The sequence below is a fragment of the Mandrillus leucophaeus genome, unplaced genomic scaffold (genome assembly GCF_000951045.1).
Source record: "Mandrillus leucophaeus isolate KB7577 unplaced genomic scaffold, Mleu.le_1.0 Scaffold539, whole genome shotgun sequence".
Taxonomy (NCBI): domain Eukaryota; kingdom Metazoa; phylum Chordata; class Mammalia; order Primates; family Cercopithecidae; genus Mandrillus; species Mandrillus leucophaeus.
The window spans coordinates 1,665,866-1,693,648 of record NW_012105797.1 but is presented as its reverse complement, the minus strand read 5'-3'; the positions used below and the strand labels follow the sequence as shown (position 1 = coordinate 1,693,648).

Sequence of the window (27,783 nt, the reverse complement as noted above, 5' to 3'; positions counted from 1 at the left end):
GTGCCCAGCTTCTCTTCATTTTTCTAGATTTTATCTTAGCTGAATTTGTAAGAAACACTTTCTATAAATCATAAATTACATGGATACATGTTAAAATTTTCATGCTTATGGTTTCCCTAAGCATACACAAAGCAATTTTCGTACTTCCATGTGGAAGCAGGGAGAGAGAAGGAGAGAGAGAATATGTGTGCATCTCCGTGTGTGTGTGTGTGTGTGCGTGTGACAATGAGATTTCAGTTTATGGTAATATGCAGGAAGAGAAGGACAGTCTGTCAAGTTTCTGACATGAGAAGTCAAAGTGAATCACAAATCACAAGTTTGTTGGAAGAGGATGTATAAAAATTGATTTGCTTTAAAGAGAGTTAACACAGGTAGTTACTCCCAATTAGCATAAACCTAATTATTTAAGGTATTTTTTAACTACAGTCAATGCACTTATAATTATCAACTCTGTCCCTTTTTTTTTTTTTTTTTTAATCCCACCTTCACTATCACATTGTGAATTACCACTCAGTGGGAAAAAAAAAAATCAAAATTCCCAGTTAGATGACACTGTAAAAAGCCTTAAAGAAAGAACTACAATTAACTCTGCAATTTACCATTTACCTAAATAGAGAAAGTGTATGTGTATGTGTTTGTATATGCAAAACATGTAGTGAATACAGTAATTCAAATTCACTGTATTTGCACATACAGCTTTCCAACAGCCATGAGCTATGCTAGAAATTTGAGAATCCAGCCTACGGGTCTGTAAATGAAATCAGTAAAGGGTGGCATATAATATTTAATTGAAACACTTACTGTGGAAGGATTGAAGAATATTGATTGTCCATTCATCTGTTAATCCTCCTGCTTTTGTTATCTGGATACATTTGAGTTGATTTGAAGATTCTCTTGATTCAATCCAACAAATCGTATCTTCATTATAAATAAAATCCAGAGCATGAATTTCATTTCCATTGACTGAGCTTAGAGTTGCCATTTTACTTCCATTAAGATAGAAAATTTCAATTGTTTCAAAATTTGCAATTAATAGTATAGGTGGTCTATCTGTAGGTTCTGGAATAAAATAGAAAAAGAAGTAAATTCAGTAAGAGTCATGATTATTTTACAGCTTTGCATTAGTTATTGAAAGCTATTTTCTATACTTTTAATAAATTCATAAAATAAAAATTTTCTTATAAAAATACTTTAAGTCATATGTATACTTCACTAAAAAAAAAATTCTGCAGAACATTTGTATTCGTTATTTCCTTAGTCATAATGTATTGTCTAAATATGAGGACATGTCATTTACTTCTATTGCTAGTAAGTAAAGGAAGTGGTATGAATTGTGTTTCTAGAAATGATGATGGACCTAGACTGACCTCTCCATACTGTTTTGCAGGTTACCTGCATGAGCAAGGTAATGTTTTTTTGAGCTGAATGTTTGAGATCAGAAACAGATTCTCTGGAGGAGAAAACGCAAAGTTCGTAAGCTTATACAAAGAGTGCACCTGTGACTTTGACCTCATTGGCTCCTTGACCAACCCCAAGAGCCAAACAATCACACATTCTCTTAGTGACTAGATAGTGATTACTGAGCCAGTTCCTTCCACATCCATTTTCTATAGTCAGAAAAATAAGATTCTAGGTGGAAAATAAGATTCTAGATTAAAAATAAACTTCTTTAATACCAGTTTTTTAAACAATGCAGCTTTGCTAGTATTAGGACTGAGTTTTTGATGAACATATACTAATTTCTCAGAGTTTCAATAGCATATTTAAAGGTAACAGTAAAATCTGATAGAAAATTAGTGTTGATAGAGTTTAGCTACACAATCATATTCAGAGTAACTTTTCTACTAATTAAGAAATAGGTGGAAATATTTAATTCAACTGCATCTAATGCATCAATACATCCCTTTGACCATGAAGTCAAACCTATCAGACATCCTACCACTTCTCAGTTACTACTGCTACTGTCCTGCCATTATCACTCACCTAGACTATTTCACAGTTTTCTGCCTGGTTTCCCTTTTTCCATCTACACCCTCCTCATCTTTACAATATCCCAACACACCAGCCCGAGTTATACCATTAAAATGCTAAGGCAGATAAGGTCAGTTCTTCACTCAGTCCCTCAAAGGGCTCCTATTTTAACGAGAGCAAAATTCAAAGCTCTTATAATGATCTATAAAACTACCTGATCTGTATATTCATTACCTCTTTAATCTCATTTCCTTCTTCTCCTTACTACTCTTACTCTTGTTCGTCTCACTCCAGACACACTGCACTTTTTACTGTTCCTTGAACAAGCCAGGCAAGCTGCCACCTCAGAGGGGCTTCTCACTTCCTGGAATAATCATTTATCAGTTACTGGAATGGCTTACTTGCTCACCTCTTTTAGGTCATTATGCAAATGTCATCTTACTGGTGAGGCATCTCTTAGAACTTTATCTTCTAAAAATTTTAAGACCCTACACTTTCTATACACCTTCTATTTCTTTCTTATTCACCAAACATAGTATGTTTTATGTACTTTTCTGATTATTTATTTTACTTCTGTTTTACCTCTAGCATCTAGAGAAAAAGCCTAGAGCTTAGTGATCATTCAATACCAGTTTTCTGAATAAATAAAAAGGACACATGGAATTCTCACACAGAAGACTTCTTTCGAAACATTTCATGAAATGCAACAAAAATAATTTGTTTATTTAAACTATGAAGGGAATTCAGATTATGACTAGCTATTCAGAAAATTTCATAAATATCATTTGACCATTCTGTAAGAAACTGAAGCTGAGCACTGTAAAGTTAGGGCAAAAGCAAGAGCCTATACTATAACTAATGTAAGTAACTAAGTCTAAAGTTTTGAAGCAATATTATTTAGTGGCCTTTTCTTGTTTGTTTGTTTCTGGCGTGGGCCAAGATATCAGGCACTTGTGTTTCTCTCAAATAGAAGAGCCCTCCAGCGAATATGATTTGGGGCCTCCCCTCACGGGCTTAAAGAAATCCTATAATTCATGCATTGGAATTTTTATCCCCATCATGCCAGATCCCTATTAACTTCAACAGGGGTGGTGCCAAGTTCAAGAGGCCAAAGAGACACAAGTAGCAAAAAAAAAAAAAAAAAAAAAAAAAAAAAAAAAAAAATTAGGAAAACTTACACACAGAGACAGTCCAGTAGCAGCAGACTGGATGAACCACTACCACTTGTGAAAAGCACGCAGCTTATATAGCACGCTCCCTTAGCACATTCCCCTCACTGCCCTGCCCCGTCCCGCCACCTGCAACCTCCACGTGGCAACCTTCCTTTCTTAAATTGTTATTTCTATCATGTGCACCTGCCATAAGGGGATGCTTAATTACATTATTGTTGTCAAATGCATCTGCCATAAACCTCTCCTCCCCCAAGAAATTCTCTCAAGTCATAGGATTCCTGTCTGCCTTTAACAAGACTTTAAACATTTTTTTTATACATAATAACAACAAAACAATAAAACAAACAAAAATAAACCAAGGAAGTCTCAAGTAAGTAGCACAACAGTTTTTTCCCAATGGAGAAAATAGACTTATCCTGGACTACCTGAGTATAAGCCCACAACAAAAATGTTCTTACAAATGCTAAGATCATTTCCACACACAAAAAAGTTCTCTCAGAAGCATCAGTAGAATTGTGAATCATCTCTGCTTAACATAACCTCGTCAATTGACCACATCTGAGCCTGGTTAACTAGTCAGCTTCTCTCCTAATCTTTTAAATCTAACTTGAACTGTGTTTCATTTGCCCTCATCATTCCTAAATTTGGGGATCTAGACTTAGTCTCCCCTCTACTCTTACTTTTGTCACTTTACTGTTGACCTTAGGACTCTTGAAACCTGTTGGATCATCCATTTCTCAGGTGATAGTAAAATCTTAGATGGGTGTGTAATCAGGTTAACAAAGATAGGCTGACAATGTCAGTCCTTAGTGTCTTCATTTGACAACTGAAATGACCTTTAGTGAAACTACTTCTCACTCAAAATGACCTACTATGGAAAGCATCCTTGCTGCAAATTTTTATGCATAATCCAGATTTAGACAGCCATTTTTTTGGCTAGCTACTGGTGAGTAAACTTTTGTATGGCATAAACATTCTTTGAAGAGAGGCTGGAATATAAAGGCGTGCTGAGATTCCCCTGAGAAACTGAGATGGAAATGGGTTCATGGTTAACAAAGGCAATGCTTATTTGACAAAATTAGTCAACTTATTTGGTTTTGGTAGCTGCTTGTTGAGTCAATCGGTTAATTGTTTTACTGAAAAACATAACCACTAATTCTAAAGTCAGGTGCTTCGTAATCTAACAGGGTTTGATTTAATAATGGTGACTTTAAAAAATCAAAGGACACACTGGATGAAGGATACCTACAACATAAGTTGTGAATGCTTTATTTAAATAATCTTCATTGGTCTTTGCTAATTATTAACTGTGGTTTACCTCTTGAGACAGAAGGTCAAATATGGAGGAAGGAAGCCACTGAAACACAAGAACCCACAAAAATCCTCAAGGTCTAAGGATCCAATTCTTTCAGTGTATTTCAAGTTGAAAGCTAGCATAGCCCTGGCAAATATGTAATCTAGTTCTACCTGCACTGCATCTAATCTCTGTTGTGCATCGTTACCACATGCCAGTTGAAGAGCACCAGCTTGGGTAATGTGGATACAAGACTGACCAGAATAGATGTGATGCTCTTATTGGTTGTCATCCTTAGTCAATGGACAGTTTTCCCAAAAGAACACTTGAAAAGCACATTAGATAACTTCAGTCAAAGGGATACCTGCATCAACACTTAGTGAGAGGTAATGAACATTAATCTTCCACATAGAAGATACTGAAGCACAAACAAGCACTCGGTTGACATTTTAACTTAGAGAACCAAGACGTTGGTTGGATAAGCACCTATGGCAGGTTGTCAACTGATTCACGGTAGAGGAGAAAAATTGTCCTCATACTCCTCACCACTCCTTGTATGTTGACAGACCTGAAAACGTTTCTCTCTCCTGTGATAGAGAATTGTATTTGTGTTCTGTATGATCAAAAAATGATTTGATTTTTCCAGTAATGTATTTGTATTCATTAGTGCCACAACCTTTGAAGACTGATTCTCCTAAATTGTGAATTGAAAAGAGGAACTTGGAAATGTGGAAATGCTTATTTGACCAGGTTCATAAAAATATCTATTTAAATTCCAAGTCACTATAAACATGTCCTTGAAAGCCTATCCTTATCCTCTCACAGTCAAAAGTATACTAAAAGTGGATTTATTTACTTATAATAATATGATTTTGATACATAGTTTGTGCTAAATAAATGTTTTCAGTGTGTATAAAAACTTGTCATTTTTAAGGTTTCATTTAAACCTCCAGTTCTTCTATTCAATTATAAGAATATTAATTTGGCTAGTTTCCTTCTAAGTGATTGAAGTAATGAATTCAGATACTAACAAATAGTTATGTAACTAACAAATGTATGTATACAATAAATGTATATATAAATGTATATAATCTAGTTGTTCTATATTTTAATTTTCCTTAATTAAACATGTAATTATATATGTAAGCAATTATCTCCACAAAATGAAGTTCCCAGTATGTGCACATCAATATTTCTGAAGTCAAAGATGAAAAAAATTCCAGTTTTAACTGAATAAAAGGTTGAATAATGACTCACATATAAAGAATATAAAATGAAGAGTCAGACTAATGTTGTGAGAAAACAGAAAATTGTAATCTATACAACACAAAGAATTGGTTTTAAGCCAGTAATGAACTTCAAAGATTGAAAGAGGATTTTTTTCAGATTTACTCTTATTTTATCATTTACAAATTATATAAAGGCTGTGAAAATAAGGAAAATGGGTGTGCAGTTAGAAATGAGAAGACTAAGAACTTCTAATCAAAATCATTAAAACTTATGTAAGAAGTGAATTACTAATATATGAAACAAAATGCAGGCAATCTGTAAAAGGGCTATTTATTTATTTATTTTTATTTTTTTTTTTGGTGTGTGTGTGTGAGGGAGTCTTGATCCATCACCTAGTCCAGAATGCAGTGGCATGACCTCAGCTCACTGCAACCTCCACCTCCCAGACTGAAACCATTCTACTGCCTCAGTCTCCTGAGTAGCTGGGACTACAGACATGCACCATCATGCTTGACTAATTTTTGTATTTTTAGTAGAGATGGGGTTTCACCATGTTGGCCAGGCTAGTCTCGAACTCCAGACCTCAGGTGATCTGCCCGCCTCGGCCTCCCAAAGTACTGGGATTACAGGCATGAGCCACTGTGCCCAGCCAAAAGGGCTATTTTTTTTAAAAAACTTATAAAATTATGCAAAGAACAGAAAAAGTTAAATATGTAATATTAGGAGAAAATTATGTAGTTTAAAAAAGAGAGATACAGAATCATGGTGTGGAGAAAAAAGAGAAAGTATTACCATATTCAAATATATAATAAATTGTAGATCAAAGTCAATCAACCAAACTGAAAATGTGAATCAAGTTAATATCATGTAAGTGAAAAAAAGATATAGCATTGAAATATTTTCTTTTTCAAAACATACTGGCCATATTGATTTCTCCCTGTTTTCATTCCTTAACTATTTTTAATGAAAAAAATCTCTTTACCAAAATGAATAATATTCAGAATAATGACATATTGTCATACACCAGAAGAATCTATTCTATCACATTTTATTGTAAAAATAATATATAGCTGGGCATGGTTGCTCATGCCTGTAATCCCAGCACTTTGGGAGGCCGAGGTGGGTGGATCACCTGAGGTTGGGAGTTCGAGACCAGCCTGACCAACATGGAGAAATCCTGTCTCTACTAAAAATACAAAATTAGCCAGGCATGGTGGCACATGCCTGTAATCCCAGCTACTAGGGAGGCTGAGGCAGGAGATTCATTTGAACCTGGAAGGTGGAGGTTGCGGTGAGCTGAGATCATGCCATTGCACTCCAGCCTGGGCAACAAGAGCAAAACTCTGCCTCAAAAAAAAAACAAATAATAATATATAAATCAAATGTGGGAAAATGAAAATGCATTAACAACTGTATTGGACTGAGCAAGAAAATGAATATTGCTATAATTTATCTTAGCACTACCTTTTATCATCACAATATATTTATGCTGAAGTATTCTTTGGGTAGACATTTTAATTAATTTATTTATTTATCTAGAATTTATAGATCTCAGCATTAACTGGGATCTGAAAGAGATCGGTAAGACAGTCTGCCTTCAAGAAAGATATAATCAAGTAGAAAGTTTAAGATACCTGCAAAAAACTGTATTTTTATAATTAGGTATGACATCTTTCATAAAAGATGTATAGTTTCATTGAGTTTCAAAGAATGGCTAGATATGTCTGTTTAGTGGAAGCACAAGTTTCCTGATGGTGATGGTATTTGGTCTCAGCCTTGCCTTAATGGCAGAATAAGAATTCAATATGTAGAGATGGATAAAAGAATGTCAAGCAAAAGAAACAGCTTTGATAGAAGTACAGATGTGTGAAAGATTTGAATATGTTGAGGAGAGATTGATCTCAGTTTTTCAGTTTTCTGCAAGGTACAACATGCATAACTAGTGGAGTATTTCATAATGACACTAATAATAGTTACTGTTTTCTGAGCATATTTTAGGAGCTAGATACTGTAATACATAGTTCACATTTATTAGCTTATTGTATATGAACAATATCCCTTTGATTTGGCTAATATTTACCACATTTTAATATTAGTAACTCACTTAAGTTAATATAGCTGTTAAGTGAAAATTACTGAGTTCAAATTTATAGAGTTTTGTAGTAGCTGACCAAATAGGTTAAGGACAAATTGTACAGGCTATTGAATGTCAAGATAATGAACTTATTTTTAATTTTGGCTGCAATGGGAAACCAGAGTTAATTGTAGAAATACAGTATAATGTGATCAAAACTATGCTTTAAGAAGATCAAGTCTAAAATAATATGTAAGATATTGTTTGGGTGGGTAAAATATAGTGAGAAAGATAAGTAGAATACAGTGAGAAGTATACATTTCCCACTCAACATTCCAAATTGTATGTTTTTGCTTTTATTTTGGGGGGTTATTTATTTAAATTGACATAAATTTGTATGTCTTTATAGTGTACAACATGATGTTTTGAAGTATACATATATAGTGGAATAGTTAAACCTATGTAATTGACATATGCATTACCTCACATAGTTACCATTTCTGTAGTAGGAACATTTAATATCCCTTCTCTTAGCATTATGTTAAATGAAATAAGCCAGTCATAGAAAGACAAGTACCACATATCTCACTCATGTAGAATCTAAAAATGATAATCTCATAGAAATAGAGAGTAGAATGTTTGTTACCAGAAGCTAAGGCATTTGGGGGATCAGGTTGGGGAGATGTTAGACAAACTATGCAAAACTACAGGTAGGAGGAATTAAATAGATCTGTTTTCCAGCATGGTAACTATAGTTAATGATAACATGTTGGATTATTTAAAAATGTTCTTGCTCTTATTTATAAATGGTAGAGTATAATTTTACTTTTTAACTGGTAGAGTATAATTCATGTCAGAAGTATAATTCATGTGTACATTAAGGTAAAATGGAAATGTCTTACTTACACACTGCCTTGAAATCTAGAGTGAAGTTGGAAAGGAGCTAAGAGAATGGAAAAGATATCTTTGTTCCTGTTTAGATTCATGCATTGAAGAAATGAAGAACGGCCATATGTGGCAACATTCCTACTGGAAGCAGAGGTCATTAGGAAAAATGTAAGCCCCACAGAATTCTCAGAGTTTTCCCTAAGTAAACCTCTTCTATGGTCCTCCAAACTAGATTCTACGTGTCACATAGAGAATGGCATTAATTTCATTTGTTTTTATAAAGAAAGTAACCAAAAATTATGAAAAACTTGTGGACATAGGTAGCAGATATCTGAATTACTGAACATAGAAATGCCATTTTAATTTCTCAGAAACTAGATGATAAGAAACTAAAGTAGGAAGGATTGAGATCTTAAATAGAAATAGGTTGATGTAATATAGCAGAAGTTCAAAATTGCAGTTATTATTGTATTGCGAACAACAAGTGGCATGAAGTCAAGGATTATTTGGAAATTTTAGATGTGGGTGATGGGGAGAAAAGGTATCATTAAAATAAACAGTAAGGGAAGAAAGTCGAATCAGTTTTTAGAAAATATAATGAGTTCAGTATTGGCACATTAGTCCAATGGCTAAAGCTGTGTTTTTTATCTTGTTTTGTTTTGTGTTCTAGATATATATATACACACACACACACACACACACATATATATATATATATAGAGAGAGAGAGAGAGAGAGAGAGAGAGAAAGAGACAGGGTCTCACTGTGTTGCCCAGGCTGGTCTCAAACTCCTGGTCTCAAGCAATCCTCCTTCACTTGGCCTCCCAAAGATCCAGGACTATAGGCATGAACCACTGTGCCAAACCTGTGCTTTTTAATCTTGTCTTTGGCATTGGAAAAACTCACCCATGTAAACTACTGATGAACCTAAATTAACCATAAACCTTAAAACAATTTAGTCACTTTGCTATTTAGACTTTAGTAGTGAAATACTGGTGCCTTCATTTAGAGAATATTTCAACTTGAAATGTGATAATTGAGAAGCAATGCAATATATTGTTTTTCTGGAAGAAGACCCATTTTATAAGCACAACAACGGACAATAACATCATCCCCTCCCCAGAACAAACGTATCTTTTCATTTTGCAGACTTGGCGGCTCACACAGTTTCCCTGTTTTGCAGAGAGCTGGTCTAACCAAACCAAGGAGGTATCTCCTCTATTATCTGAAAGTCTTACTTGGCACATGGCAAGTGTTTAATACATGAATGAAACGTGGAGGACTGTTTGAATATGAACTCCCCAATGTTTTTTAAAGAGACTTTACTGAATTAATACATTGTAAAGTAATAAGATATTTCAGTAAATACAATAAAATAAATAATGCAGTTATTTAATCAGAAAAAATAATGACAGAAATGTCATTGATAACCATTGAAAGTTTGTAAGTAAATCTCAAAATTTAAGAATATAATTCATTCAAAATTTTAGATTATTACATGAATATTAGAACTAACAGACAGTCTAGCAATGGTCAGTTTACATTAGTTACTGAGAAGTGGCTAATGGCAGCTTTAAAATCTCCTAGTCACCTTCCTAATTGTAGCCAGCGGAAAATACTTAAGCTATAGAAAAATATTTTCTCTACTCAGACTTCTTTCTCTATGTTATAGATTTGTAACATTTGAGTTCAAAATGTAATAGGTATTGACTCATTTGAAAATTACTTCTAAGTAACTCCTATTTGTAAAGTAAGTTCAGTTTCAAAACATGAGTCCTTAAAAGAGCCACATTTAACATGGCCCCTAAAAGGGAAATACTGCCTCGGTATGTGAATATTTATTATCCATTCAGCAAATATTTATTGAGCCTGGCTAGCTTCTGCGGGGTCTAGATACTAGCAATACAACAGTGAACAAAACCAACAAAACCTTTGCTTTTACAGAGCTTACATTTTAGTACATAAAACAGACAATAAGCAAGTAGACAAACACTAATATTATTTGGCAGTGATACATTCTATGAAAGTGAGTAAAGTATAAGAGTAATGGGGATGAGAGCTGATCCTTAGAGAGAGTAATCTAATTCGGAATATATTTACAAGTTAGAAACAAAGGTTTTGAGAAAAAAGAGTGTAGTGAAGGATGAATCCAATATTTTGGGCTAAATAATTAGGTGAATGTTGGAAACCTTACCAAGATGAAAAACTGGAGAAAGCATTATTAGGAGAGAAAATCAAAAATTGATAGAGTTTGATATTTCTGTTAAACATCCAAATGGAGATATTGAATATATAATCGGATCTGTGAGTCTGGAGTTCAACAGTCATCATAACTGGTGATAAAACCTGGGGAGTGTCAGTCTCTTGATATTTTTTAAAGTCATGGCAGAGGGTTTTTAAGGCCGTGATACAGGATGAAAGGTCCTAGAAAATCAATAAAAAGATGTCTAAAGGACTGAACGCTGAATCATGCCAAAAATATTGGCAAAATGAAGATAATAAAGCAAGGTAAACTGAGAAAAAATGCCCAGTAAGGCAAGAGCAAAATTTCAAGATTGTGCTGCTCTAAGAGGTAAAGTCTTCAAGGAGACAATTGTCAGTTGTGTGCTTAAGACCAATAGTTAACTAATGAGGCAACGGGAGGTCACTGAAGACCTTGGCAATAGATGTGAGTGATAAGAATAGTGTACGATTCACTGAAGGGGATTCAAGAGCAGAGCAAAGGAAAGTGGAAAAGGAACAACACTCCATTGAGTTTTTCTGCGCAGGGAAAAGAAAAATGGAGAAGTAGCCGGATAGGAATATAGGTTTAAAGGAAGTTATTTTGCATCATCTTTGCAACACGCTTGTATGTTGGTGAGAATGACCTAAGAGAAAAGAAAATATCAGCGATTCAAGAAATAAAGAGGACAATTATATGAGTCGAGTCCTTGAACAGGTGAGAGAAGATAGGATCCGTGTACATTTGCAGGATTGACCTTTAATAGGAGAAAAGTCAGTTTGTTTTCTAATTTAAATAAGAGTAAGATGGGGTAATTAGTTCTAGATTCAAATAGAATAGTAGAGTTAATGGAGTTTGGGTGAGAAAATTCTCTTTTAATTGCTTATATTTTCTCAAGGAAATATGAAAAAAGATCGTCACCTTACAATAACGAGAAGGGAGGTAGATGTACGAAACTCATCATCTAGTAATGGAAAAAAGTAAAGGTCATTTAATATATTTCACTGTTGTCTGACAAGGATTTAAATATAAAACTTATAAATAAGATCACTAATTTCTACTTTGCTATTATAGAGATTAAGTACTCTAAGTACCCAATCATTCTGATGTGCCAAACTTCTAGCTACTTTATCAACTATGTTCTTTGTAGCTTGATGTTCTAAACATCCAAAGAGTACTAAGATATAATTTAATAATTTGGTCAGGATTATATTTCGTAGGAGGCATAGACAGCGGCTGTGTGAGTCCTAAGAGAAATACACACGTTTAAAAATGAAATCAATGCAACAGGTTTTCTCAAGACTAAAATGACGTTAGGCAGCCTGATTAGGGGAAATATGCAGAATATTAGTTATCTCTGTCAAAGGCAATTGTGTTCTCCAGGGGAAGGAGTGCCCAAAGGGCATTCTCTAACTGCTTTTATTACCCCAGATTTTTTTCAATCCCTGTTGATTGCAACTGATACAGAGAATGCCTTGAAGACTCTGAAAAATCAATTTTTTTTCTTATAAAAATGTCAACATTATTCTGTCTACTCGAATTTTAAGGTTTTTTCCCCCTGAGGATTTCAATAGTGATATACTTTTATATTTTTCCCAAGTAAAGCAACAGAAAAGTATATACTTATATACATTCTTGCCTCATCTATTTAACCATTTGTAATTTTTATAAATTTAAATGTGTTTCCTTCCTTTTTATTTTCATTAGAATATCCAATTTTAAGACAGAAAACAAGAGTTAATTGTAGAGGGTGATATAATTTCTCTCACATTCTAAATTGAGGATTTAATCAATAATTTGATAGCTTGTCTACAAAAAATTATAAAAAGCATAATAGAAGTTTCTGCCTATCTGTTGTGCCATTTATAAAAGCAAAGTTTATTGACTGTCACACCCAGAGCCCATAAATACAGCCATGTAATTTTTCATACTCAAACACAGAAGTTCTCAGCTAGATTGCAATAAAAATATGTTATGAAGAAAATGGAAGACATGCTTTTTTTTCCCTGTCTGATATTTTCTTAGACTAAGGGTAAATGAAAGGTGTCATGACACATAAAACACCATGGTTATGACTCTGCTATCAATCTTGCAACTTTGTTTCTGGAAAAAAGATTTAAAATGTCAAGAAAGGTGCTAGACTGTGAAGATGATATCCCCTAGCATAAAAACAAAAACCAAAACCAACATAGAATAATAATGAGGAGATTGTGTACCCCAGCACTGACATACTCATTAACAGTGTTTGGAGAGGGAAAAAGAAGCGTGTTGTATCATTTGGATAATAAAAATTCCATCAGAAATCCTTGCCCTGCCCTGCCATGAAATGTGATTTCTAACTGAATGATCAGCCAGAAAAGATGTAGAGTAAAAATACTCCATAAAATAGAGAAATAGTTTAATGGCCAGGCTACCCATCTGGGATTCCAAAGGCAGACTGGGAAGCTCTAGAATTTCTGTAGTACAGAGGCTTATTCAGTATAGTGTGATTGCAGATAGGGAAGCTTGTCCTCCAGCTATATTTTAGCAGCAAGCACACAGCTTTTACTAGGATTGCATGTTTATTGGAGAGGGGAGAGGTCCTTGGTGGAGAGGACACACTTAGGAAACTACTATTTGATGACAACACTATACCAAAGCTGTAGTTAGCCCTGAGTAACAGGACAAAACTGGCCAAATATTCTATTCTCCTTTGAACTTCTTGCAAACTTCTGACTCTCCTTTACCCTCATTCTGCTTCTTAAATGTTCTAGAAATTTCTAAAGCATCCAGTAAACATTTGTCAAGCACATACTCTGCTTCAGGCATTGAACTCTTTTTTTGCTACTTACTCTTTACCACAGTGTTCCTAATTTCACACATGCATATGCAACAGTAAAGAACAATAAATCTGTATTAACAGGCTGGTGCTGGTGATTAGGCTCACTCCTAGCCAATAGGTCTCATGCGCTATCATGTCATCAAGTGTTATTGGCAGTTATGGCTCAATGAAATAATAAATTATACAGGAATTAGAACTTTTGACTATCTAAAATATAATTAAAAAAAAAAAACCCTAAATGGTGAATCTTCACATATCTGTCATTCTACAAGAAGCCATTCTTAGCCAATGGTATACTGAAACAGATCTTATTTACTAGTCTCGTAAGTTGTTTAAATTATTAAGACTTAATATGTTACCCTTCCTAAGAAGAGATCTTAATATGAGATGCTTTAATAAAAGGCAAGGGAATAGTCTTTTAATAGCTGAATTTCAGGCATTACTAAGTGTCTGATAAGAGGATGATACTATGTGGCAGAGAATTATTCCCTCACTGTACAGACACCTGCCCATTCTCCCACACACAGAATCAGCCCTGGCAGCAAACCATGGGTAAATTCTCCACCTCCCCTGCCAAAAAAATTTAAACTTATGTTAGTAGATGTTAAATCACCCCTAGAGTTTTAAAGTAAGAGCCATAGAAAGTTATATTTCGTTTATTTTCTCTCTCTCTTTTCTCTTTTTAGGAATCATAGCAGAGAAAACAGCAAATGATATGAAAATGTTCCCTCCCCAACACTGTCTAGAAATGTGCTTCCATTGATTATACAGGGACTATGATTCCTATTCTTACAACTAAGAGTTTCATTGCCTCAGTAGTCTTCTGTTTGGTTCCCCGCCCCCGCCCCCCAAATCAATGAACTGCAAATATAAGCTGTAATAGAATTCTGAAAGAATTCTGAAGTTTTTGTTTTGTTTTGTTTTGTTTTGTTTTTAATAGGCTCTCTATTCTCACTGCTCCAATTACTCCATGGCAAAGAGGTACACTCTCCTAGGGCACCATTTGGTGCACTGACTGTAGAGTGATGATCATAAAATTAGTGTTCTTTATTTTACTATTGCTTCAGTGCAATCAGTAGAGCCCTAGAGGTTCAGGAGAATTTGTATGCTGGAGTAAGTCCCTGCCTTCAAGGAGTGGTTAGGACACTGAAAAGTACAGTCCAATGAGTCTGAATTTATTAGGAGTAAAATTGCCAACAGTTCATAAGTAAACACCATTTACTATTACTTTTACTGTCACAGGTTCTACATGAGCCTGCTTTCAGCCCCAAGTTTTCACATTCAATACATATTTTATATCAAATTCAATAAAATCAATTAAAAGAAAGTCAAATTTTAAAAATGTTTTTATTTTCATATTTGACAAGTCATTACTACAACTCTGTTTTCAAAAAATATATCAAAATATGCAAAAAGTTTTACTGGGTACCTATACATGGTTATTTTTTACTTTTTTTTTTTTTCACATAACAAGTCCTAACGTTTAATTAGAAAAATAGCTAGCTTTTGTGTGGGTGTGGTGGCTCACACCTGTAATCTCAGCACTTTGGTAGGGCATGGCAGGAGGATGGTTAAAGCCAGGAGTTCAAGACCAGCCTGGGCAACATAGAGAGACCCTGTGTGTACAAAAAATTTTAAAATTAACTGAGCATGGTAGTTCATGCCTGTGGTCTCAGCTACTCAAAAGCTGAGGTGGGAAAATGGCATAAGTCCAGAAGTTTGAGGCTACAGTGAGCTATGATTATGCCACTGCACACCAGCCTGAGCAATACAGTGAGACTACATCTCTTAAAAATAAATAAATAAATAAATAAACAAACATTAATTACTAGTTTTTTAAGGTGTGTTCTATTACAAAGTAACAAATGCTCTCTCATAAAATTTATAGTCTTATATGTCTCCTATATAAAACTATTCAACTATGCATATTTAAGTTAAAATCACTTTAAAAAATATGTTTCAGACTTTTCTTTTGGAAATTAGTTTTTTGAAGATAAAAAACAGATAGTATCAAGTGTTAAATTGTACTAGATTACCATTGAAAGTCCTCTCAACTCTGAAACAATTTATTCCTTATTTCATTAGTCAGAGTCAATCTTACTAAGTGTAGGAAGGAGAAAATTTGTCTGCATTACATGAATTAATAGGAATGAAAAGGCCTCCTGCCTAACATTAATCTCTTCCCCCATCTGTTGTAGTGTCTAAAATCTCCTCCCTTCAATACAGTTATTTCTTAAAGATGCTCTTAAGGCTTATGAATTTTACTTGGGTTCAGATATTATATTACAAAGGAGGAATAATCAATTAACTTACATTAATTTACCTAATTACGATCTATTGTCTTCAAAATAAGACCCCACTGGTAAGCTCTGGGGTGAACATTTACGAAGAGACCATGATATGGTTCTATGTTGCACTAGTGCAGCACCTTTAGCGGTCGCTTCCCAGCCCATTAACTCTGCTTCTCTCTGCCATCTCATAAAGGGCTATTTCTCAGGAACTTTTTAATTCATCTATCATCTTGTACTGTCTTTGCAGAACCATCTTCTTGGGTCTAGTTCTAGCTTTCCATTACATCACTTTGGTTTGATATTTTTATAGTATTCTTTCTTTCTAAAACCGGGAGATCTTTTCCACATATCCATCATCTTGGAATAGGCCATTCGGACCTTCCCTTGTTTTCCACACTGTCCAGCTGCTGAGAGCCCTGGAACCCTTGTTTGTCGTGGAGGGAAAGTTAGGTTCTGGAGTCCAGTAGGGTTGAATTATAAGAAAAAGAAGAGTAAAGAGAGGCCAATCTCAGCAGCCGGGCAACTGAAAAAAGGACTGGCAGAGCTTTAAGATGAACCTGGCTTAATTTATAATGTTTTTTTCTAGCACTTGTCAGATATAGCCACATTACTGTGTAATAAAACTACCATACAAATTTTAAACCTGATTGCATTAACTGGAATTACATATAACTGAAGCCGAAAGTATCCTCTGGTTCACTTGCCATAAATATGAGAAAACTAAAGCCAAACAGGCAGTTTTTCTCTTAAAGTGTACAAATACATTGGTTCAAATATCCATGTGACCTTTAGAACACACTAGTGTTTGTTATAGACTTATGCTCATGCTAGCAACTCCTTTTCCTTAAACTATAAACCACAGCAACCTTCCCATGGTAACTGTGTATTTTTCAAATTTCATAAGCTCACAATGTCATCAAGCTAAAGACCTAGACGTGAAGAGATTTATGTATTCCATTATCAATTCTAGAGTCATCAAATTTCCTTGATGTAGTAGGACATTATTATGTTCCATCCTTTTCTGGTTGCATTCTATTATTGTAAGATAACCTACCTATGTAGAAAAAGAGGATGTGCTTCCTTTATAGGGTTTATTACATTACGCTCTCTCTGTGTAGCAATATTGTGTGGATCAATAGAAACAGCAAATAACAAGCCTTTCACTTCTTTAGTTCATCAGTATGTTAAATCAGAACTCTGGGTGGTGGCAAAAAGGAAAAACATAACCTGACCTAATTTTTCTCAAGGATTGCCTTATTTCAACTAGGGCTTCATAAATCAAGTCAGTAATTCAAAGAAGTAAACTAAAAAAGTCTAAAAGAGTGTTTTGCTGTTCTTGATATTTTGTAGAGATATATGTTTTCTAAATAATTAACCACACTATCTCTGGGAAATCATTGAAATTTTAACAAGAGGTTATGTGTAAAGAGAAACAATGGCAGCTTGCTGAGCTAGTCCAGTCTTTTGCCCAGTGTGGTTTCAGAAAAGAAATTTCATGCTTAATTTACCAGTTTCTAACAAGGGAGGGTGAGGGCACCCATTCATTCATCAATACATCATAATTTGAAAATGCCTGATATGGAACTACATTTGGAGGAAGTTAGAAGAAGCCAGATGGAATAGTCTGCATAGTATTTCCTTATATTATTCCCAAGCTAATTCAGTCCATAAAATCATTAGCATTATCTTATTGTGACTAGGGCATCTCAAAGCTGTTTCATTAGCCAATCAACAATACTTAACTGATTGTTTACTTACTGAGTAGGCTGAAAACTCTGTAGAAACTACAGGCTTTATTTGCAGGTTAGCAGTAAAAGGCAGTTTTGAAACTTGAAATATAAACACTTAAGAGTGGAGCACTCATTTTAGTAATTTTAATTAGCAAGACAAGTTTTTTTTTTTCCTTTTCCTTTTTTCCATCCCGCCCTCCTTTCTTCCTTCTTCCCCTTTTTTTCCCACAAATATTTATTGAGTACCTATATGTTCTATGCAATGATCAGTACTGAGTAAATATCAGTAAACAAATCCAACAAGTTCTATACTGTCATAATGCCTACATTATTCTGGAGAAATCATCTGATAAACATACATAATGAATTAATTTCAAGTGGTAATGCTATAAAGAAAATAAAACTGGGAAATTATATAGTGATAGAGTAGGTATGCATAAATAACATTGGAAAATAACATCATGATGTAGAGGCTACATACCATGAAATAGAATGGACTGGGAAGGTCACTCTGAATATTGACCTGAGACTCAAGTGATAAGGAGGCTACATTAATGTGAATATCACAGGAAAAAGCGTTACAGGCAGATAAAAAAGCAACACAGTTGAAGAAGGACAAGGACATAGGTGTGCTGGCATTGATGATGAAACAATAGCAGTGGAAGATCAGACATTGGAAAGGGAAATGATACCAGGCCATTAGGACCATTAGAGATCCTGTGAGAAGTTTAGGTTTTATTTTCAAGGTGAGTGAAAGTTATTGGGAGATTTGAAGCAAAAGAACAACATGATTTGGTTTATGTTTTAGTAGCAAATCACTTTATTATGTGAAGAATTAATTTTGGAGGTGAAACAGAAGCTCACAGAACCCAGTTAGGAATCTATTGTAGTAGTCCAGGAGAGAGACAGGCAATTCAGATCAATTAATACATGTCTTTTGAACAGATTTTTGCTAATTAGAAACTTCTTGTAATAGGCTGGGCACTGCGGTTCATGCCTGTAATCCCAGCACTTTGGGAGGCCTTTGTGGGTAGATCGCCTGAGGCCAGGAGTTCGAGACCAGCCTGGCCAACATGGTGAGACCCTGTTTCTACTAAAAATGCAAAAATTAGCCGGACACAGTGGTGTGTGCCTGCAGTCCCAGCCACTTGGGAGGCTGAGGCAGGAGAATAGCTTGAACCTGGGAGGCGGAGGTTGAAGTGAGCTGAGATTGTGCCATTGCACTCCAACCTGGGTGACAGAGTGAGACTCCATCAAAAGAAAGAAAGAAAGAGATAAAGAGAGAGAGAGAGAGAGAGAAAGAGGGAGAGAGAGGGAGAGAGAAGGAGAGAGAGGAAGGGAGGAAGGGAGGAACGAAGGAAGGAAGGGAAGCGAAGAAGGAAGGAAGGAAGGGAAGGGAAGGGAAGAGGGAGGGAGGGAGGGAGAGAGAGAGGAAGGGAGGAAGGAATTTTCTTTTTGGAAGGAGTAATGAAAGGAGTTTTATAATGATTAGTGACAACTGAAAGAATTGTTCTGGATTCCTAACTACAGAGAAGTGTATTAAAATGAAGGAAAATCTCTCTCTTCAAAGTCCATATTTCTGCTGTACCACATCTCTAATGAAAAATAACTGTAAAAAGGAAACAAGTAATTTTGGAAAGACAAAAAATAAATGGTCATAACTTACCAATTTTAGCTTTGCAAGACCTGTTGTCTGACTGCATTAGGTAGCCTTCCACACAACTGCAGGTGTAGGATCCATGTGTATTTCTGCAGGTCTGGCTGCATGTACCATAAACAGCACATTCATCTTGATCTAAAAGGAAAATTGGCATCATTTCTAAGCAGCTTTATCTTGGGCATTTTTTTGTTCTCCTTGAATAAAATATTATTTTTGAACTTTGGAAATGAACTATTAATGAAAAGCCATTTCTAATAAATCTTTTCAAAACCACACTAAATAAAAATTAAACTTTTTGTTGCCTTAATATTTACAGAGAGAAAACATCAAACAATATCAAATCATATATTTTAAAAGAAGGCTTATTTGCATTTGTGGTAGGCAGGCTAGAAGTCTTTGGATATTTTTGCAAAGGCACAAAATGCATTCTAATTAATATTTGTTGAATATTTCCAATGTCGATGACACTGACTTTTTCATTATTTTAACAAAGAATTAGACTAGCAACGAGGTTTTCAATCAACAGATTAAATAAGAGTTCTGAGCCACACTCTGCAAATCGCACTCACTACTTTAAAGACAGGAAACTGTTAAGCACCTATTGACAATAAAGATTTTGTCTTAATTAAATTTTATTTTAATATCTGTAGTCCCTTCCTCTACTCCTTCATTCTATTTTCTCTATATTCTTCCTTCCTCTGGTATTCAGTTCAAATATTTATGAACAACAGATACTCAATGATTCTTAACCGACCAAACAAAAAGCCATCCTGTCAGTAGTTATTTAGCAAAGGTATATTCAGTCTATTTTATGTACCAAGCACTGCACTAATCCCTGCAGAAGACAAAATCAATAAAATATGGTCCCTACCCCTGAGTAAGACAAGTCTAGAGAAATATAATGTATGTATAAATATAATGGATAATGTATGATACTATACATTTCCTTATAATAGGGGTATACTCTAGTTACGATAAAAACAGGCAAGACAAACTGCTTAGGATTAAAAGGGGAATGTTAAGTGAAGATTTCATATTAAACACTGTGAAGCATGATCTGGCTTTCCTCAAACTAAGTGGAAAGGGACATATCAGTTCATCAAAATGGCATGTGAATGGTATTGGGATGGCATCATGGGGGTTTCAAAGGAGAAGCATAGGAGTCAAATGAAGCAAGAGTATATGAAGGAAAGTAGTAGAAGAGACGAAATTGGGAAAGTATTTTGGGAGCCAGAAAATGAAGGTATTTGCATGCTGAACTAAAAGATTGTACATTACACGTTGGCAATGGGAAAGCATTAATTAGATTGGCTATATGGTCGGCTTTGCACTTTAAAACTAAAAACACTCATATGAAATAAAGGTTTTGGTAAATGTGGAGAAAAGATCCTAGAAAATTAGGTATGTGCTAATTTTATCCAAGAATTTGTCTTTTGAAGTTATATTTTGAACTAAGTCAGTGGCAGTGGAAATGAAGAGGGAATGGACTCAAATGTATAAGAAGCAGAATAGACAACATTTGAAAACTGATTGGATATGACAGAAGTGAAAATTGATCCAATTTTGAAGTAGAGGATATAAGAATTATAGATTTGAATGGCTCTATCATGGGAGGAGATAACGAGTTTGGTTTCACTGTGTTAAATTTGAGGTGTCTGTAGGGCAGCCTTGAGTAAACGTGTAATGATAAGCAATTGAGAAATGGAACTGTTAATATAGGGTGAGATCTGCTCTGGAGTATTTGGAAGTCAATAGCGTATAGATAATAGATTTTAAAAATACGAGGGCAATTTCCCACAGAGGAAGAGGAGACGAGAAAACCTTGGCTAGTGCAAAATACTGTAGGACACCAAAGTGGAAAGGGCAGTGAAAAGGGCAGAAACAGGAATCAGGGAGGGATGCAGTGGCTCAGGCCTGTATTCCTCACACTTTGGTAGGCCAAGGTGGGCAGATTACTTGAGACCAGAAGTTTGAGACCAGCATGGCCAACATGGAAAAGTCCTTTCTCTACTAAAAATACGAAAATTGGTCAGGGGTGGTGGTGTACACCTGTTGTCCCAGCTACTCAGACAGCTGAGGCATGAGAATCGCTTGAACCTGGGAGGTGGAGGTTGCAGTGAGCCGAGATTGCACCATTGCACTACAGTCTGGGTGACAAGGGTCTGTGTCAAAATAAAATAGTAATAATAATACAGAAAGAAAGGAGGAAAAAGAGTCCTACAGTCTCTGTGAAGGAAAATTCATGACTACTGTAAGAAAAAAATTAAGAAATGAGAGCTTTTCAGGAATATCAGAATGTTCAAAAGGGTTATATGCAATGCATAAATTCAATAAGATCAAGATTAAAATTCCCATTTAGATTCAATAATTAGGACATTATTGGCATGATGTTGATGTAATGTAGGGAAAGAAGGGGACATAGTCACAAATGGGAGACTGATCTTAACTGGAACTTGCTTTTTACTGAGTCCTTAAATGGGATAAGAAATACAAACTTAGACCTATTAACAGACTATTGTCCTCACAACTTAGGAATGATGACTGAAGATAACTCGGGACTCCTGTAAATAATTTTGGAGAAAGGGGGTGAAAAAAAAAAAAAAAAACAGAAAAAGGAAGAGGAAGGCAAAAGATAACAGGATGGAGTGAAGCTGTGGTATTAAGTGGGTTAAACTGATATGACATAATTAAAATATATCTTTGGCCTTTGTTCACAGTGCTTGGCACAGAGCTCCTAAAACTCTTGGAATTTTTTGAGTAATAGGAGTGTCTTTTGTTATTCATAACGAGCTCCTCCAGAATATACTGGAGCCTATGCTAATGAGGTGACTCACGGTAGGGCCCCTAGGTAGTCTCAGACTGGGGGCTGGTCATCAAAATACCAAACAGTGGATTAGAGGTGGAAACTTTCAGCCCCACCTCCTGACCTCCAGGGAGAAGAAAGGGGACTGGAAATTGGCCTAAAAACAACTCTTGAACAATGAGGCTTGGAGAGCTTCCATTTTGGTGAAGACATTGAGCCCAGGGAGGATGAGGCACCTAGAGAGGGCATAGAAGCTTCCCTCTCCCACTTTCCAGATCTTTGCCCTATGTGTCACTTCCATTTGGCTGTTGCATCCTTTGTAATAAACTGACAAACATAAGGAAACTATTTCCTTGAGTTCTCTGAGTTGTTGTAGTGAATGACTGTATTCTAGGAGAGGACTGTGGGAGTGCTCACATTTATAGCTGGCTGGTCAGAGGTATAGGTGAGTCCTGGAACTTGTGCCTGGCACCTGAGTCTTGCAGTACTAGACCCATAACCCATGGAGTTTACACTACCTCTGGATAATATCAGAATTGAGTTGAACTGTTGGACAGCCAGTTGTTATTAGAGAATTAGAGAATTTATGTGGAAAAATACAACCCAATTTTGTGTCAGAAGCAATATGACAAAAAAGAAACCTCAACCGGCATGTTAAAAAATCCCCAGTGGAGGGGTAACATAAGGGTTTCAATATAGGGATGTCTAAAATTACATTTGAAATTATTTGTGTGTTGTGATATGAAACCTTTTCTTACTAAGTCTTCAGTAAATCTTACTACATATACAAATTGTCTTGTTTGCATGGATTTTATAATTGTGTAAACTCTAGGAAAAGAGCTGACTTTTACTTCTGGGTTGAGAGTATGGGATTGGGAAAATCCATATATACTCTCAAAATGATACATAAATAGGAAGATGGAGTTTGGAGTCAAGATTATAAAGAATATAGAAGCTCTGGAAAACTGCAGATATGCTGAGAAGCCTCTAACAGTCCTTAGAAAATAAAAGTGAGGGTTTTAAACAGTCTTAGCTAGATTTTAAGGGAAAAGAGATATTTACAGTTGCTTTACTAAAATAGGATGAGAAACCAGATAGCAGTAAATGGAGGAATGAAGTGAAAAAAACATAATTGGGAAAGTAAATGTAGTTGATTGTTAAAGTTAGTGGATAACAAAGGAGGAGGGGACAGGAATGATGGCTATAGGAAGAGATAGGATAAAGTGGATATTTGTTGTATTTCTATTTTTGTTTTTGTTTTCTTTCAGAATAGAAGAAATGGGAGAATATTTATTGACTACAGTGTTAGCCAGTGGAAATGTAGTGTTTAAAGATGTATAAGAAAGAGGTGGAAACTGATGGACCAACGGACCGAGTTGAGACAAAAGTTTGGGTGAGTGGAACTTTAAATATGTATGAAAAAAGACTAGAAGAAGTAAAGCTCTTCTGAAATGAGAGCAAAACAAGAATGGATGGGTACACAAGTAAATAGAAGAGAGAGAGTAATTTGAAGAATACAAGATGGCACCCAGAAAATAAAGCCAGTGACTAAGACAAAAGAGAATAGATTAAGAAAACATATTTTGAGAGAATAAAGAAGAAATAGAAAGGAAGGGTCAAGGGCACTGTAGCAGATGCTGTCTGCTCAAATCCCTCAGATTGTTCAGTGTGATTCTACAATCATAGGGATCTTTATCTGTGCCTGAGCATACTTCCAAACCCTTCCTCCTCTCCCGCCAGAAGCTCTGCCAGGACTCAAGGCCAGTTAAGTTTCCAGGAGGGTAATGCCACCTCCAACACAGAAACAGACAGATTTGCTCCTCAGAAATTGAGTGTATAAATGCCTGAATTCCCTTGTCTCTCATGCTAGAGAGTTGTGCCACATACTTAAGCTTCAGTCACCCTTTGTTGTAGCTGGCTTAATTGCTCCAACTATGGCGTTGCCTTTCTCCTGTATCCTCTCAGCCCCACCACTCCCCCAAATAAAAAGAAAAGGAAAGAAAAGAAAAAGAGAAAGTTACAATGGCAAATAAAGGAAAACATTCATGTGAATCCTTGTTTCAGAGTTGACTTCTGGGAATATCCAAGCTAAGAAGAGAGTTTACTATGAGAAAGCAAAAAGATTGCTGAGTAGCGTAAGACCATTTAAATTGTGAAACTATGCATCTGTACAACATTCACAAACTCAGGTTTCTTCAGACTCATGTAATTGCCAGCAATCATGGATGTCCATTTGAAGTAAATGCTTTTGGCAATAGAAAAAATACAGTGTTTGGAGTTAAGTCTACAGCAATACTGAATGAAATTAAGGCTTGCATTTGGTAAAGTCTGTCCCTGATGGCAGTAATAATTCTTATCTATTTTCACAGATTTTTCACCTTTAACATTAAAGGTTTCTATTTCAGTTTTTCTGATATGATTATGCTGTCCAGGAGAGCAATATGCTCATTTATCTCTTCTTTCTACTTAACCAGAATGCACTGAGGTGGAACTCCACAACATTGACCACAGAGGAATAGGCATACCATCACTTGTAATGCTGCCTTCTTTTCTCCTTTAAAGACAGAGAGCTACCTGGAAATACAGTTTCGAGAAAGCCTAATGATGCTCAGACTTGGCTCTCAAGGAGTATAGAGAAAGTACAAAGAGCACCTCTCCCACTGTGACTTCTAAAATGATTGCTGTGCAATTCTTCACTAATGTTCCACAGAAGAAATTCATTATGGTTGTGGTTGTTTTTATGTGCTTAATTAAACACATAAAAGCAATTAATTAACCACACTCAGGAACTTACGTATTTAACTCATCTCCACCCTTGCGAAAGGAACTGCAGATCTTCATTACTATAGGAGTCAGGTGTAGTAAATGAGTGAGAAGAATGCGGAGTAGGTATCTAAGTCAAACATGTACGAATGGCAAGGGCTGTTTGGAAGTGGAAAGAGCATGAATGTTCAAAGGCATCATTCATGTCTGGCACCATTTTAATCTGGCTGACTTCTGTGATTATGAGGCATCTAGCGTTGCCCTTATTTTCCAGAACATCTGAACTTTCATGTGCAATTTTCAGATTTTTAAATGTTGTTTTAAAATGACATGATGACATGAGTCAAATGAATATGCGAGTTTGGCCTCCCTGTGGTCAGATTATGCAGTCTCTGAGTCTGATAAACACTTGATAATAAATGTTTTTATAACATTGGTATTATGCACAAAGCAAACAACAAACTAAAATCCAATTCCCAAATGTACCTGAAAAGTAAATGAGCCTCTTCAGGATAAGACTAAGTGGGCTCTGCAGACTTGAGTTTCAGTCCCAATTCTATTACTAAGAGCATGTGTGGACTTAAGTCAATTAACTGTCAGAATCTCATTTTTGTCATTAAGATTTTAAACAATTCTCTCTAAGAATTCTTCCAAATTTAAGATTCTAAAGTAAAGGTGATAATATTAGAGCAAAGATTTGAAATAATCAGCAAAGCACTAATTTCTTTGGAAAGTATTCTATTTATTAGTGGCTTTGGCAATGCAGCTGTTCTCTGAATACACACACACACACACACACATACGCACACAGAAGAAAAGAGAGAGGCAGAGAGAGAGAGACATATGCTATATTATAGATTAGAAATATTATATGTAGAGATAGATATAGATAGATTATAAGTATCACATAAAACAATGCATATAACTTTGTGGATATGTTCTATATACATGTTAATATATGTATAATTGGAGTCAACTCCACTGGAAGGATATGGAGGATATCCTAATATGGATATCCATATGGAAGGATATCCTAAAATTCTTCAGTATGGAAGAAGGGAGTCATTTCGTATGATAAACATTTGCTATAAAGCATTCACAAAAGCAAGAATCCAGACATGGAAAATAAATCAACATTTATGTTCATTATTACATTATTATTGCTATGGGTAAAATGGCAGCTGCCAGAATACCAATGCAAAAATTATAAAGAACATTACATGATTAATAATTGTTAACCTAACATAGTTAATAACACATGTCTACTAGACTGCAGCTATATAACAGCCATAAAACATATAGGAAGCTAAAATAATTAGATCAATGTGTTATTGGTTAACCCAAACATTTCCCACTGTGGACATTTCTCAAGTTTGAAATTACTCAAAAAAACTGAAATTTGATTGTCATAAACTTATAATAATGTTTGTGGTTGGCGGGCAACTTTTAAATCTCAAGAAAGAAAAGTTAATATAAACACTGTGGAGAACATGGTATGTGCTCAAAGATGTCTTCTTACGTTTCTGTTAACTAAGCCTCTATAAACCACATTTGATGGAGTTATATGTTTTACTTACCTTTACAGCTTCTCCCATCTTCTTTTATTTCGAATCCATTCTCACAGTAACATCTTGTACTATTTCCGACCATTGTACATTTATACTGACAATTCAACTGTTGGCAATTGGATAACAGTTCTGTAGAGGAAAAACAAATATATTCTCTATATTTAACTGTATATGTAAATATTGTTTCTATTTCTCAGTGCACAATCCTTACAATATAGTCTTGATTGTTCTCCCAGAAAGTTTATATGATTGGTCTAGAAAAAAAAATTTCTAAAATATGTTAGTTTACATTTGCTTGAATTACTGTAAATAAAATTTTAGATCAATCTGTTTGGTCTCCAGCTTTTTAGCTTATTACTGTGTTCATATCCACAAAACCTTTCAAATTTTGGTAAATTAAATTATTTCAAGAGGAAAGATGTCAACTCAGCGGTTGATTTTGCCATCTATGTCTTTCCTATCTGACACATCAATTGATTTTCTATCTTTTGAGAGCTTGTTTTGATTTACCAACCCATGTGCAACCTTCATAGCAATCAATGTGAATATAGCTCATCTCAATATTTTATTTTTCATTGGTAGAAAAATGTTAGAGAAATACTGAACTTAATATATTTCATTATATGTGAACCATTTTAGAGAAAAGACATGATTAAAGCAAAAGTTAGCAAACCTTCAGAGCAAATTAGGATTGAATATGATAAAAGCATGAAATAGAGACGAAGTGACAGGAGCACATTTATTACACAAATAAATTCTAACAGAAATAAGATTCGCTAAACTAGATAAATATTGGATAGAAGCATGACTATCTGAAAATAGGGGGATAAATGGACTGTTACAAAAATATTGTTTTTACCCTTTTTCCCAGGAAGGCAAATAAGGGTTTCGAAGATTAAAGTTAAATGATTCAAAATACATTGATATGTGCCACAAGTTTAGCTGGTGCTACAGAAATAAAATCAAATTATATTTAAAAAATAAAAGTCCAATATGTAAAAGAATACCTGAAACATTCTGAACTGAACATTGGGCATTGTATTATAAACTTAATTATCTATAGTATTTCCTTAGTTCAATTACTGTTCAGCATTCTCATACAATTATTTCACACATCTTCTCTTCTTTTTTCTTTTTTTTTTTTTTTTAATTATACTTTAAGTTCTAGGGTACATATGGATAACGTGCAGGTTTGTTACATATGTATACCCGTGCCATGTTGGTGTCCTGCACCCATCAACTCGTCAGCACCCATCAACTCGTCATTTACATCAGGTATAACTCCCAGTGCAATCCC

At 35.0% G+C, this 27,783-nt stretch overlaps 1 protein-coding gene across 1 annotated transcript in view; it reads right to left on the bottom strand.

Moving 5' to 3' along the window:
• The window catches only part of LOC105551939 (low-density lipoprotein receptor-related protein 1B-like), a 411,008-nt gene that overhangs the window by 372,362 nt on the left and 10,863 nt on the right, over window positions 1-27,783 (bottom strand). The window contains exons 2-4 of the mRNA XM_011997389.1: window positions 26,496-26,615; window positions 19,359-19,487; window positions 802-1,059 (exon numbers count right to left, since the gene is read on the bottom strand). Of these exons, the coding sequence (XP_011852779.1) occupies window positions 802-1,059; window positions 19,359-19,487; window positions 26,496-26,615 (507 nt within the window). The remainder of the gene's footprint in view (window positions 1-801; window positions 1,060-19,358; window positions 19,488-26,495; window positions 26,616-27,783) is intronic.